Genomic DNA, 15,233 nt, shown 5'->3' with positions numbered 1-15,233 from the left:
TTAGCCGGGTGAGGAACGTTGGAGAGGAACAAATTTCGAGAGTTGCGAGACTTGGCAGTATCGGAGCACAAGGCTGCGGAGCTGTAGGCAAGAGCTCGCACTGGTGCGACACTGCGATCATTGCAGATCACGGATCACTGTCAGCCCTACAGTTCCCCGGCGTTGTGCTCCCCTGTTGTGCGAATTTCATCTTCTAGACAAGGTGCCGTAAGGAGCCTTGGCATTGCCCCCTCTGTACGTGGCATTGCTCCCTCTGTACACCCCTTTTCTCCCTTCCATTCTTGAGTAGACCAGCTCTCGTGATAAACAAACCGTGATTGTGCCGTTACATATAAACTAATATCACTGTGTGCTCTCTCTCTCTCCACCATCCCTCCTCCTCTCGTTATCATGGGCAAGAAAAACGAAGGCAGCTCGCGGAAACGCCTAGCCTTCGCGTGCCATTAGTCGACACCGGTGGGTGCTTGTAATCTTTTTACCTCAACCGGAAAAGATATACAGATATCATGATCGACGTTCTTTCGCAGAGTCTTCCTTCTAAGGACAAAAAGGCAACATTCCTGGGCTTTTCCCATCAGCGAGTCCGAAGGGGTAATGAATGATGATGAGATCGTGCAAATTGCGTGTCCTGCAAACGGCACCTGCAGTGATTCGAGGGCAGGCAGCTAGTCGCGTCTTAAGCGCCGGGCAGCTTAAGGAGCGAAGAGCACTTAGGTGAGGCGGGGAACAGAAAAAGCCATTAGGCCAGGCGCTGCCATCAAGCGTGTTTCAAAAACGATTACACCGTTGCCGGCGTGTGTGTTCGCACCATTCACCTAAGGCACGGGCCGCTATTGTGTGAAAGCTCCTCCCATTAGACCAGTTGGTACTGCGGTTAATGCGTCACATTTACAAGACAACCGAACACTGAATGCTAACGAGGAAAGAAGAGGCGGCTCTATGGAGCAGGATGCTCGTGTCTAAATGTTGAGCAGTTAGACACTCCACTTGTCGAGGGCCGCATAAGTATATAACACGGCCTAGCATTTCAAAAACGGCACTCCTTGTCGTCAAGGGAAACCTCCGATGTTTCTTGAAGAAGCATTAGTTTTTTTTTTACCTGTTCAACGTATCATAATGATTCCGCACCGCTCTAATGGTTACACGATGGACCAATAAACCAAGTTAACTGTTAATGTGCTTTCTCTGCTTGCAATAAGGAAGGCGCTAACATATGATTAATGACCAACTCAAGGAATAAGAAATGCAGGTTGCTTACTATACAATCTTATTGTAGGGTCAGTTGCGGCTACTTCGAGACCCGTTTCTCTGCTTACATAAAGTGAAAACGTTATGAAAATCATAATTCATGGTCATTTGTTTCAAAGCTTTATCATGATTATTTAATTTTAAGACAATTTAATAAGCTCATTGCTGTAGCAAGTGCCCGCGAGGGAATACACAGTATGCACTATTTTGGAAACGGTTACCGGTGACAGCAAACAGGATTTGTCTTTAATGCATGCAGCATGTAACCGTAGCCTTTTTATGCAAGTGCCACAGTCTTAATCAGGTCCCGCTTAAAGTGCTAGATAGAACCGGGAAACCGGACATTTTTCGTCTGGTTTCCTGGATATATCCAGCATTTAACCCGGACCTGATTAAGAGTGCAGTAAAAGAGCGTCTTCCTTTCCGCCCAACGTAGAAGCAAGCTAGCTGTACGAGAGAATATCCGGTAAAGAGCTGTGCCACCGGCAGAGTGAGCAGGTGCATCGTCTCATGTGCCTTCTCTGTCCTCGTCTTTCTGCTTGCGCTAGAGTAAATGAGAAGATTACCTACCAGCAAGTTGATATCGCCACACCAATCAGAAGATAAAGCTATAGCGCTAGCGGAAGCTAAACGACCTGAAACCGAGACTTCTTTCGTGCACTGTAGAACCGTAACAGAAACTGGTGGCTTTAGGTTTCGCCGGACAACCTAAAAGAGCAGTGTTGCGGGTCGACAAAACGAAAAAAAAAAAGAAAAACGCCACGAAAATGCGGCGCAGGGATAGCTTGATAACAGATCACTAGAAATTGAGAGATCTTGTGCTGCAGTATATCGAAAAAAAAAAACGCCTCTTTTCAGCACCAGGTTTTCAGCGCGAGAGCTGAACGGATGATGGAGGAAAAAAAAAGCAAAAAAAGGAAGGGGTTCTAAACAAAAATTTGGCGTACGAGCTAGAGCGAAGAAACTGCAATGATACAAAGTTCACGACGAAGGATGCCGCGCGAGGGATTGACGAAGCTGGCCAGCAAAGCTGTTGCCGGTTGCGAAAAAACGACCAACGCTCGGGCTCATGGAGCGCACTTACAGAGCGAACAAGAATTGTGTAGAAAGCGTACGTAACACGCAAGATATAAGAGCGGCGCCTAAGAATACCACTGCCTTCCATTCCAGCGGCTCTTATTTCTCGGCCGCGCTGTCGTCGTCCTATACTTGCCGGCGAACCCATCTCGAGAAAAATCTCGGTGGACGTCGCCGCTCTGTACTGCGCGCCTACACCGAGGACCAAGACTGAATAAAATTTACCCGGATTTTCTATCGCTATATGGCGCGCGTACACTTGGAGCGGGTACATTGATCATACTCAGCCAAGAGACGTCTCGCTCTTACTCTCTATTTTTGCTTTTTTCTTTTAAAAAACCTCGCTTCCCTCGTTTCCTGTAGAGTCTATTCGCGATCGAGAACTTCGGCGCTTTCTTTCTGTTACCCTGCGCCGATGCGCTATACGTTTTTTAGCTTGCTCGCGTCGCTCAGTACTGGCCGTGCCTTGCAGGCTTAGTTCTGCGTGAACAAACACGACGTGAAATCCGGGGTGTCATCCACACTTGTCGCAACGGTGCAACGGATATCGAAACGTCCTGTCACACCAGTTGCTGTTATATACAGTTACTCATCGTAGTTGGGTACTTGCACCAACTATAGATGATAAAGAAAACCATTGTGGCCATCGACTAGATACCCAAATGGTTATTTCTAAATGTGCTGTCGCCGTATAACTGCTCCGAGTTTATGCATAGTTATTACAAAGAAAAGTGCACGTCGGGATACGTACGTACGAAGGGGGACGGCCATATTGCATTTGCCGTGGCATCGGATTTCACGAAGGATTTTTTTTTGGCTACCAATGAGGTACGCCCCATAGCGTACTTCATAATCATGGCATAGTTTTGGCATATAAAAGCCCCGAAATTAATTAAATGTGCCAGCACGGGCCGTCCCTTCATCTACGGTAACGGTGGTGCCGTGTCCAGATTGGTCGCACATTGAACTGAGGTATATGGTCATAGGCCAGATTTTTTTACCTCCCAATTCCGCGTTTTCATGAACCATACATAAACTTGACTCACATTATACCACTTTTCAACGCAGCCAGCAAAGAAACTGCGGGTTTCGTGACGTAAGAGCTGACGACAAACGAACACTGGTGTCAAGAACGCGATAAGGATTTCTTGAACGCTATCGTGGTCGTTCGTTCTACTTGTTTCCGTAGTCTCCGGCAAATTATGACCGCCACATAAAAGCGCTGAAAGTTCTGGTCTATATTCTGTTCCACAGTAACCCGCAGATATTCTACGCAAGATAACTCCTCAGTAACTTACCAGAATCAGAGTCGGCGTGAACGACAAGACCATCGTCTCGAACCCACGACGTCACCGTGACGTATTCCTTGACGTAGCTTGGTATCTGGCAGCGTAGGACGCCCGTGTTGCCTTTGATGACGAACTCATCGTACACTTGCACGTCAAACTCCTGGTTCACGGCTGCGATAAGAGAATGCTACGAGTTAGCACCCTGGCTCTTACTTTTCACTTGACGAGATTGTGACCAGCCAATTAACCGTGTATACAGACTAACAAAATAAAGTTCTAAAGAGTGCTAAGCCGCGCTAGTTGGTAAGCGTTCATAGTGAATTTACAGCGCGAAAGACGAGAGACAAAAGATGAAATACTACACAGGACAAGCGCTGTCCTGTGTATTATTTCTTCTTTTGTCTCTCGTTTTTCGCGCTGTAAATTCACTATGAACAAAATAAGTTGTCTCGAAGATTCTAATTAGCACTTAATTAGGAGAAAGAGAATTAGCGTACTAAGGGCATGTAAGGTGGAAGGTTATGGAAGGTGGTGGAACATTCGCTGTTTGACAGCGGCACCTGTTACGTCAACAAAATGAGGTATTGGGCTAGTTGGTTTTGCATGATTAGAAAACTGCGCTACAGCTACAAAGACAAAATAAGTTAGGAAATTAACGTGTGTCCTTCCCAACTTCTTTCGTCCTTGTAACTGTAGCGCACTTTTCTAACCTGTTACGTCATTTTATCCGAACATCTCGGCTCAGTTCGTCTAGAGAAAGAGAGAGATGAAGAAAGGAAGGCCGGGAAGTTAACCAGATAATAGCACCTGGTTTGCTATCCAGCAAACCAGGTGCTATTACGATCGCAAGAAGTTCCCCATCCCAGGTGCACTGGGGTGGGGAACTTCTTGCGATCGACCGGCCTTTCTGAATGACTGTAACCAGAACGCTCTTCCTGTGCGTGTTGTTTTTTTATCCTGCGTGTGTGTATGTGCGTTTCTGTTTTAAATGCGAAACATTTCTTAGCGAACCTTTGGCACTTTGAGCGTATCTATCTATCTATCTATCTATCTATCTATCTATCTATCTAATCTAGCCACCTACGTCTGGGTGTTCTCATGATCGCCTCCTTAACTTGGTGTAGACCAAAATTGGCATGGGGGGGGGGGGGGTAAGAGGACTTGACGAATGTGACCGTCGCATCATGACATGAATAACGTTAAAATCCTGTCGTGAAAATCCATCAGACCCTTTCCTCCAGACACGCATGGCACATACTCGTTTAGCACGGCTCCGCGGTGTACGCCACAGGTGACAGTTTATATCTACGCAGGTACGGCGAGAACAGACATTGGTAATTTAAATGCGAGAGCGTTAAGAAAAACCGACATCGGCAGCGCCGACCCGACGAATGGAAAGAATGAAAATTACGATCCCAGCAGGAATCGAACCCAAGCAACCCGCGTGGCAATCAGGTATTCTACCACAGAGCCACGCCAGGTCTATAAACTGGTTTGGAAAAACAGCCTATGCTGGCGTAATGACGGTGCAACGTCAATTGTGGTTGTGGTGCTGGCTATCTAATTTTACACGAAAGCAATAAACTACGAGAGAGGCGTCATATCAGATTAACGTCTGTGGTTCCAGTGTTGGTTCCGCTTTTATAGCAGTCTAATAAAGATTACATTTGCATTCCAATGATTCAGCAAGCTATATTGAAGCATTGCTCGACTCCGGAGGAAAACGTTAACGAAAGTTACGTATGATATTCACATGATTGTATCATGAAGTGCACTTAGTTTCGATAATGCTGACGTATATGTACTTGTAGACGTCCACGGCGTTGGTTGCGCGACTTATTGTAGACGTGCCTTTGTCTTTCTTTACTTGTGAACACGCAATATCATCGCGCAACCAACGCCCTGGACGTCTACATACTCTAACATGAGGGCTGACGTTACGTCGCACCATAAGTTACCGATTAAACGCCAGTGTTGTCAACATGCCTGGTACGCCCACGATGTTCAAAAGCTAGTACATTTACAAAAACACGTCGATCCACCTCGTAACGCCATGCACAAAGCCATAAAATACAACATAGAAGTACTCGCTGACTGCTTCGCATGAAAGCGATTCCCACAACACGTGGGATCTGCCGATTTTTTTTTCTCTCTCTCTCTCTCTCCCACTCACCCCCGTTCAGTTCGTCTAAAATTCTTATGAAGTAGTGCACGTCATGACGAGCTTCATCACAAAAATTTCGAATAATATAGCTAAGACGCGCAATAGTAAGGAAATTGCATAAAATGTTCCTAATGTTCGGACTTTTCGCGCCGATATACCGTAAGCAACGACAGACCAGTTAGCAACACCTTGTAGGTTTGGGCGAGTCGGTTCATGATGCGAAAGTTAGAAGCAGCGCGAAAAAAAAAACGACGACAAAAATAGGAACACACACAACAGGACTAGCGCTGAACTGCCAACTGAATGTTTATTGAAGAATCACCACTTATAGCTATGCCACCAAAAACGCCTTGTCACACAAAAAACGCCACAAAAAACCAACGATTGCGGACATGCGTATTGCTAAACTAACAGCTGTTTATCGAGAAAAGATCTCATGAGCAGTTAAACTAAGTGACGCCACGCTGACACACTTATCTCCAGCTTTATTGATAAAATAAGCTTCCACGGTTTCTCTTTCTTTTTTGGATTTTCCAAACGTCAAAAAACTAGTTTGCCCGAACTTGGGTGTGCATGCGCATTTTTTACAGTGCGAGGCTAGATGGCTGTCATAGCCATTTTAACGCGACAGCGTTAAAGAGCTCGTATCGCAGAAATTCCGCCGTCGGCGTCGCCACCGTTGGTTGTGAGCGAAAAATCATCATCTTGTCCGTGACCGAAAAATCGAAGCAGCTGCAAATAAAATAAATAATAAAAATGTTGGGTCCGAGTGAGGATCGAACCCAGGCCGTCTGCGTGGCAAGCAGGTGTTCTACCACACAGCCACGCCTCTGCTTGGAGCTGCCCTGAAAGTAACTTTCATGCTTCCCAAAAATACGCGTCCTGTATACAGGTGTCACAGTACGAGATGTAATATCGCAGTAATATTGCGTGGTACAAGCCTACATTGCCATCGGGCGTCACAACATGTTAATATCATAACGACTTGGTGGTTTAAAGACAGCCACCAATTACAAAAGGCACACACATTACTGCGCGTATTCCCTTAAGACCACGTAGTGGGTGCATCGCAACTTCGAAAAAATTTCTCGCGCATAATTGCTCCTGGTTTAAAGCATGCTACCCATTACATAAGGCACACACCTTAGTGCGCGCTTTCTGTTAAACACTCGTAGTGTTCGAAGTGCGCACTAGGGGCAGGAGATCGCTATCGCGTTCAACTCTTAAAGGCGAAGCTTAAGCGTCCCCCATTTTTTTGACATTGTTCTTATGTTGCCTGGCCATATCATTAAAGCATTGCCCAGTTTGTCCGATGTACACTCTCCCACAACTTAATGGTATCTCATGAACAACATCAGAGGTGCACTTGGTGAATTTCGTTTCATGGTTAGTAGTACATATCATTTGTTTTCGACCTTTCATAGCATTACACAGCGTTGCATTTTTACGAGGAGCGGAAAATACGAGGTCGACTTGGTACCTGTTGGCCACTTTCTTCAGGTTATGCGATAACCTGTGTACATATGGTATCACATAAAACGCTCTCTTGTCTTTTTCTTGCTCATCAGTTTTTTTTTCCTGAACGTTTCGATCTTTGTAGCAAAGTTTCACTCACAGCTGTGATGACGTAAGTTGGATAACCGAATGATTTAAGTCGTTCGGTCTGTTGCATTAGGCTAGCCTTCATTTGGTGCTCACATGATTTGTTAATTGCACTTTGTACACAAGTGATGGCGATTCCGCTTTTTACAAGCTTGGAATGAGCACTATCATACGGAAGGATGCCTTTCTTAGATCTAGGTCGATACGCCCAGCAGTCATGTTCATTAGACTCAAGAAAGGAAATATTAACGTCCAAAAACTGTATGGTATTATTCTTAGGCGTTTCAAAAGTGAATTTCAGTCGCCCTCCATGCATCCTAAAAATTCCCAGAATATTTTGGACTTCGTCATCAAAACAGTAACCCGAACGTTTCTTTAAAAGTATGAGGTAGTCATCAACAGTGTTGTACACGTTCCTCTAAAACAGGAATGAAGGCTCGTTCCTCGTTCCTTCCCAATCTTGGAACGAGTTCCCATTACAAGTTCCTTCAAAGCGAAAGGAACGCGTTCTAGTTACTTTTCAAAAATTCGAACTTGTCGTTACTTTTACTGTACATTTGAATTTTTAATCAAAATAGAGTGCCGGATAACCCTGAGGCGAAATAAGGTGAGCAATTTAATGCTAACATCGAGCTACATATATTTTACGAATTTGACATCGCCGGCGGTAGGTTGTATGTCGATAAAATGAATCTCAGGAAACGCTCCTAGACGAATTTTCTTAGAGATCACCAGCCATGTTACAGACACGTCTAACTGCAACTTTCGTGCTCGTCTATTACAAGTGCAACACATGGGGCACTTTCCACGTCGGTCTTCAAATGCGCCGTCATAATACTGCGCTTCAGATATTGAAATACAAATTCCCACACACGCACCATTATAAATAAGTTTCTTGCACAGGAAACCACATCGAAAAGAACAATACATAGGCGTTTAATGAGTGCTGATTCAATATTGGAGTGTGAGTGGAATATAATGTCCAGTAAATCCCTTGTTTTCACTCAGCAAAAGTCGCATCCCGATCTTGGTATCCGACTGAGGAACCTGTTTTCTCGTCAGCGCTTCGTTGGCAATGTTGAAGAGCTATTCCATCAAGTGCTTGAGGGTACTGCCGAGATGTACACAAATAGTGACATGTCAACCGTGCTCGTAGGTGCGAGGGCAGGCTCAGCGGGCGCAACAAGAATGTAGCGTAGGATGTACGCGTATTGTCTATTGCATGACAGACGTTATCGGTGTGGCGGCTGTCGAACTGAACTATAATAGATGTTGCACGTCGGTGCTTCGCTCATTTTCTGCGGCCTCTGGCGTTGTGATTGGTTCCTCTGTTCCATGGGCGTCAAACACCAGATTCGTGACGATGATTCGCGCCGTTCGAAAACCCCGCGGAACCACACATAGGCGCATTGACTACGGTAAGTCGGCTCCCCCATTTTTTCCTATGCCGATAAGGCCACGGGGTCGCGCAGCAGAACCGCCCGAAAATGCAGCCCCCCCCCCCCCCCCCCCCCCCCCCACACACACAAACACACGCTCACACGAAAGCTACTTTCGAGTTGGCAGAACAATAAAGCCGCCAAGGTAAAAATATTGCATGCCCTTTCCTGGCGGCAGTCTTACAATGGGGTTCGATGATTCTCGAATGTCAAGTAAAAGTTCTCTAAGGTGTGTCTACACTTAAGAACGGCCCGTGATTGCTGTCAGACTGGCTCAGATAAAAAGAAACAAAAATCAGCTGTTCCTCCCGCGCGTGGTCGGTCTTGACATCGCGTTCTTACCTGCGCCCTCGGCGGGCGCCTTAAAGTGAAAACCAGGATGCAGCATAGTCAAGTGACAGGCGAGTGGTAGATTCTTGCGCTGACGCAGTCGCCCATCCACCCTGTTCTGCATGAGGTGCTGTGTACGGGCGCCTGTTCAATGCCGAGTAACGTTTACAGAATGAACGCCGTTCCCTATGCCGTTCCTACATAAACGTAACGAGTTACCGTTACAGTTCCACCGATCCTCAATGGAACGGTGGCGTTCCTGCGTTCCTCCAAAAAGGAACTAGTTCCTGGAACGTCATCCCTTGGAGCGCCGTTCCGTACAACACTGGTCATCAACGTAGCGATAAATACCAGTGACTGGAGAGTCATTTAACGCAGCGCAAATACGGTTGTCAACGTTAGATAAAAATAAGTCACTAATAATGGGCGCAATGAATGAACAATCCTGTGCATTGGAGAGAGGTGTAGTGGTTTTCAAATGCACCTTTCCTTCATTTTTTATTTTATATTTATCTGCATGAACAGGTGAAATAACGGTGATAATCGAGTTGGCAACGCCCGAACTTTCACAATTAGTCATGCGGTATGTGAATAGTGCAAAAAAAAGTGGAATAACTCTCAAATATTCGACATTCTATCATAAAAGTAATTATGCCTAGAAAAACTTGCTTGCACTTAACCCCGATTAAAATGCAGGTGTGATGACCGAAAACTTAACTACGAGGTATCAGCCACAAGAAAACAGAGCCGTAGAGTCGCACACTTGTAAGATATCAATCAATCATCAATCAGTTACAGAGTACATTGATCACACATGTAAGATAAGGAGCAGGGTTGGCAAAAAGGCAATTTAATGCCTGACAAAGTGCCGTAACCCGTCCCAGTCAATACACTGGTAGTAAACGGCAGAAATAGGCACATAAATATCATCACAGTAGGTTTCCTCTTAGACCTGAAGCGTAGCCACGAAAATTTGCTGTGGTAAGGTCCTCCGGAAATCGAATGATCGCCAAGGCGCTTTTATATTCCACTGAAGCTACACCAGCTAGCGAAACGGCGGCTTTCGCATACGGATATTCTCAAACGGTGGTTAAGCGCGATGCCGAGTGTGAAATCGCGTGCTTGTCAGTAGCACACCTCGGTCGCTAAGCCAAATGCGGCGTGTTCCCTCGAAAACGAGGACAGCAACAAGAAAGAGAGAGACAGCTGCAGCTCCCGATGACAGATTGGGACGGTCGATCATCGCGAACAGGCGTACACCTTCCTCCTACTCCGATGGCCGAGACATCTGCCTCGGCAGCGAGAGACATATCCGGTGCGTAGCGGGTGACCGGACACGGCACGCACTGCCTGGAAACATCGCTTTAGGGGAAGAGTGGGGGGGGGGAGCACACATATCTCCCGTTGATAAGAAGAAGGGGCTGGCTAACGCCGGACGGGACGGTGAGCAACGGGAGCTCCTGCTCCCGCTTTTACGTAATCGCCAGGCGGAAAGCGCGAAGAAGCCCGTCGTCAGCAGACGCGAGTAAAACAATATAAAATGCCCTATAGTATAATGCTAGAAAGAGTACGGAGCCCCACGAAGACGAAGAACAAAACCTATACGGGAACAAAAATGCCTGTCCCCGGCCGGGCGACTCGGTTCTTTCGGGCCCGACCGTTTCTTCGCGCTCGATAGCAATTCACGGCTCGTCAGTTTCTCGGGCGGCGCGACACAATAGGACCGCGAGGAGACGGGCAAGAAATACGAGGTGGGCCGAAAAAGAAATGGAGCCGGAAGCTATGAGCGCAGAGGAGATGGTTACCGCAAAGGCTACGCGAAGTAAAGAAAGAAACGAAACGTAAGACGGACACTGAGGACAAAAAATGATGCGGACGTCGTCGCAAAAGAAGCACGAACAGTCTGGAAACGTGGTGACGTCCGGTAAGAAGAGATGGTTGAATACGGCTTGGGAAGTGACCGCTAAACATAGGGGCGTGTATTGCCCGCGGGCACCCGCGTCAACCGTCTCCGCGTATCCGGCCATTCGGGCGTTCTGTCGGAGTTGACAAGAGGACGGCGATGCAGGGGAAATAGAAAACAAGAAAGAGTGCGCATTCGTGCGGCATCGAAGAAGCCGTCGTATATTGTATGGAAAATAACTATCGAAGCCGCTGGTGTTCGTCTCTGTGTTTTCCTTTCTGTGAGAATGCGACAGCTAAGAAAACGTCTTGCAGTGTGTATTTCTGGACGTGGAATGCGAAAAAAAAAGGGACACTGTTCCTTACGCACACGCGCACGCTTAACAAATATAAAGATAACAAGCTATCATAAAACAACGAAACACACAAAACTTACACACATCAGTAATAAAGTTGATGCACCTACACGTCAAAGCCTCTTGATGCTCGAAAGAGAATAGCAAAAAAATAGGGATGTGTGGGCTGTTCTACGGGACCCCGCAAAACGAGCTAGGCGAAGCAATGAACGAACAAAAGACTGAAAGAAACATTGTAGGGGTTTGTAGAAGTCTAGAAGCTGTGACAAAAAGCAATCGGGAGCACATCGTGTCTTGATCGGAAATGCGGCACGACAGCTGGGAAACAAAGACGCACCAGTTGCGAGGGTGCGATTGGTGCACTCTCGGAGCCAAAGCAACGAAGTTGGATTGAACTCCAAATATTATTGTTGGTTTCCTTTTTATCTTAGGAATTGCAGCAGGTACACTGTATTCATAGAAAGTTTACTTTTCGGAAACTATTCTCCACTAGTGTGCTGCTATCGCTAACAATACTTTTGTTGTCGTATCTGTTCCCAATAAGAACGATAATTTTATAGTACCGATGAAGACGACAGCTATATCACAGGTAAAAAGTGTAAAATGAAGTTGTGCGAACCTACGTGCAAAAATAACTAATGATTAACAGACACGCCGTATCGGGGGGATCTGTATTAATGTTGACTATCTTGGTTTCCTTAAAGGGCCCCTCACCACCCCGCGTTCAAAGATGAGGGAGTGGTTTCCTCCTCGCCTTCGCTACCCTTTCTATAGGTCATATCTTCCCCACGCCACTTATTTCTTAAAAGCACGTGCCTTAGTGTCAGCACTAAGCCTTGACCCTATCAATATTTCGCGCTTGTAGGCTACACGTTGTTATCTCCGTTTGCGCAGTCTCAAACACAGAAAATGAAGTGAAATTAGTTGATCGCGCACGATAGTCATGCGAGGCATGGAAGAACAGATGGGCAGCGGCATGGCAAAGCAGTGCAGGAGACAATTCACATCTGATATTTCGCGTACATGGACCAATCGAGAGTATGCACTACATACACGTAACGGGAATCACTGTTCTTGCGCCACGAAGTGCACCAGAAACACGAGACACGCCAGGAGAGAATATCGCGCTCGTTTTTTTTTGTATTTTCAGAGGCTGGTCAGGGGCCATTTAACGTGCCCCTAAATCTAACGACACGGGTGCTTCTTACACTTCACTCGCATCGAAATGTGGCCGCCGTGGTCAGGTAATCGAACCCCCGTACTTGACCCTAGTATCGCATCACTTTAGGCAGCCGAGATACCGCTGCGGGTGATGACGTGGCAGTGACTTATGTTAGGTTTATGTATGTGTAATTTATAGGCCGAGTCGTTCATCATCCCGTCATCGCTATCACCACCATGGACTGACTTGTACCGTGTATTTTTATGTCATATGCGGATCATACAGCACCACCATTTCTTCCACTGTTATCGCCTAATCTCTACAACCACTGTAGGACGAAACACTATTCCAGTGATCTTCAATTGTCTCTGTATTGCGCCAACAGAACTCGCCTTTCGCTTGAAAATTTTCTGGTTTTTTTCGTACCACCTAAAGCTATGTCTGCCTGTACTGCGCTTCACTTTGCCATTGCAATATACTGAACCACAGGCACTCTTCGCAAGAGTAGGCAAGCAATCACGATTAGCTGGGTTCTGCATGGCTTTGCGAACCACTCTAGCGTAAAAAAGCTTCGTGAAGGCAAGCTAGTGCTCTTAGGGACTTGTTCACCACATCCCACTTTTTGTTACAGTTCTGATATTTCATATGAAAATTCCAGGCAGGTTTTCTGGCGTGAATATTATACGCGGCAAAAGAGGTGAGTGTTTCGGTTAGGACAACGAAGTTTCGGTGTGCTGGCTCATTTTCTGAAATTTGTGGTCTTCGTGTAACGCAAGTGGGTTCCACAATGAAGAAAAGAAAGACATAAAAAATAAGAAAGAATGAACATCTGTTGGAACTGTTGCGCGAAGTTAAAGTGGATCCCTGACGTTAAATAGCGAAACTAGACGCCACCTCTCTTAGTTGGTTTTCTTCGCGCGTTTTTCATGGGTAAATTACTCTTCCTTCACGCGTCTTTCTCTAAATTATTGTGATAAAAGTTTTTAATTGTTTATTCGCGCACACAGTGACACCCACGTGATTTTCCGAAATAAAGGACGGCGGACAAAGGCTGCTATTGCGAGGAATGACAAGGATGGGCAAATTTTTAGGGACTTCCGGCAGAACCAATTTTCTGGAACAAAAGAAAGGTAAGAATAAAAGAAGGACTCGATAAATGCTCGTGTTTTGCCTAATAAAAGCTTCTTGCATAGAAAATGGTGCACCATCCATGCCCAGCCACAACCTGCAGCATACTGAAGTACAGTAAAAATATTTACTGGCCCTACTAGGTGTTTTTTTTTTCGTTCTCGTATCTCTAGTGTTGCCGTTCGGAGGGCATAATGCAAGAAGAAAAAAACATATTCGAATAAATGTTTGAACTATGCGGCGGCACATAGAAGCTGTCATTGCCACTTTCAATTCACCACGTTCGCTGCGTTTAGCATGTTTAGACAATGACAAGAAAAAAAATAAAAGCGCGGCCTCCGTTCCCCCCCCCCCCTTTAGCTGCATAAATTCTCTTCTCTAGCGAGCACAAAAGGGAAACAAAATCTGAACGTCGGGCGGCAGGCCCGACTGCTATCTGCAGTCGACAGCGGCCGGCATTTTCATAATCATTATCTTTGCAGAACCGTTATCGCGGAGCAGCACTACATACGAGACAGCGCGATGAAACGATGAAAACAGTGGACAGTGAAATGGGTGTAGAGACCAAAGCACCCTCGTTCCTCACTCCTTCGCAATATACGCAAAGCTCTGCACATTGGCCTGAACGTTAAGGGCTAGGACTCGCCTCCGCTGAGTTTGCGTAAGAAAATAAACAAGTAAAGGTTGACAAAACAAAGAAGTAAACAGAATAACGGAACGACAATTTCGGCGTTTTCTACATAAATCCTCGCACGCACTATTCGCTCCGGGACAGCGTGGCGGAGAAGCCTCTAGTTCGCAGCTCCGCAACACGGAATATATGTGTATATGTGTATAACGTATTTCTTTCTTTGTTGGTGTCGTTTCTGCATGAGCGCGTATGTGCGTGCAACTCCGTCGGCACTTGTGGGCGAGCAACAACGTCCGTCGGTGTTCGCCCACATCCCCAGAGCTAGCGCAGCAAAGCGAGCGCAGTTCGCGCTGGCGTAGCGCGTGCGCGAGTGCGGAAGAATTCGCTGGAAGAGGCCGGCCGGCCGGGCGTCGTTCATGGGCCATTTGCGAGCAGCGGCAGGCTGGCTGACTGGCCGAACACTGGCGGAGAAAGAAAGGTGGTGGTGGTGGTGGGGAAGGCTTCGAAAGTGAGAATTGTAGAGCAGTGCCGGATGGGGCAGGGGGGTGTGGGGAGACGCATACCCCCCCCCCCCCCCCTGGTATAGACGCCGGCAGGGGCTGAGGGACAAAGGCGGGCCCAGAGTGTCGAGGGCTTTTAACGTTGCGATTTGGAGCCACGGGCCTTTACTATAGCGCTCCGCTACTGCGGCCTCCTGCAGGATTCTCTCTTTTAATTTGTAGCTTATATTTTTTTTTCGCTACACTAACCGAAGGTGCTGGCTTTACTTTCGTATCTTCTGAACCACTCTTCGGCCCCCTTTTTTTTCTTGCGCCTGTGGAAGAACCTAGTAACGGCGGTACATGTGGCGCCGTGGAAGTGCTATTGATTCTGTCTACGGTGAAGGCGGAAAGCAAGGAAGAAAG

The 15,233-nt window shown here is 46.6% G+C and overlaps 1 protein-coding gene across 1 annotated transcript in view; it reads right to left on the bottom strand.

The window, feature by feature from the left end:
- Positions 1–15,233, bottom strand: part of LOC119381695 (Down syndrome cell adhesion molecule homolog) — a 282,436-nt gene that overhangs the window by 103,682 nt on the left and 163,521 nt on the right. Inside the window, 1 exon segment of the mRNA XM_037649466.2 lies at positions 3,624–3,785. Coding sequence (XP_037505394.1) covers positions 3,624–3,785 — 162 coding nt within the window.

The sequence above is a fragment of the Rhipicephalus sanguineus genome, chromosome 2, assembly GCF_013339695.2.
Source record: "Rhipicephalus sanguineus isolate Rsan-2018 chromosome 2, BIME_Rsan_1.4, whole genome shotgun sequence".
In the NCBI taxonomy this organism is placed as follows: domain Eukaryota; kingdom Metazoa; phylum Arthropoda; class Arachnida; order Ixodida; family Ixodidae; genus Rhipicephalus; species Rhipicephalus sanguineus.
Note: the sequence above shows the minus strand (reverse complement) of the source record. Positions and strands in the feature narration are given on the sequence as shown.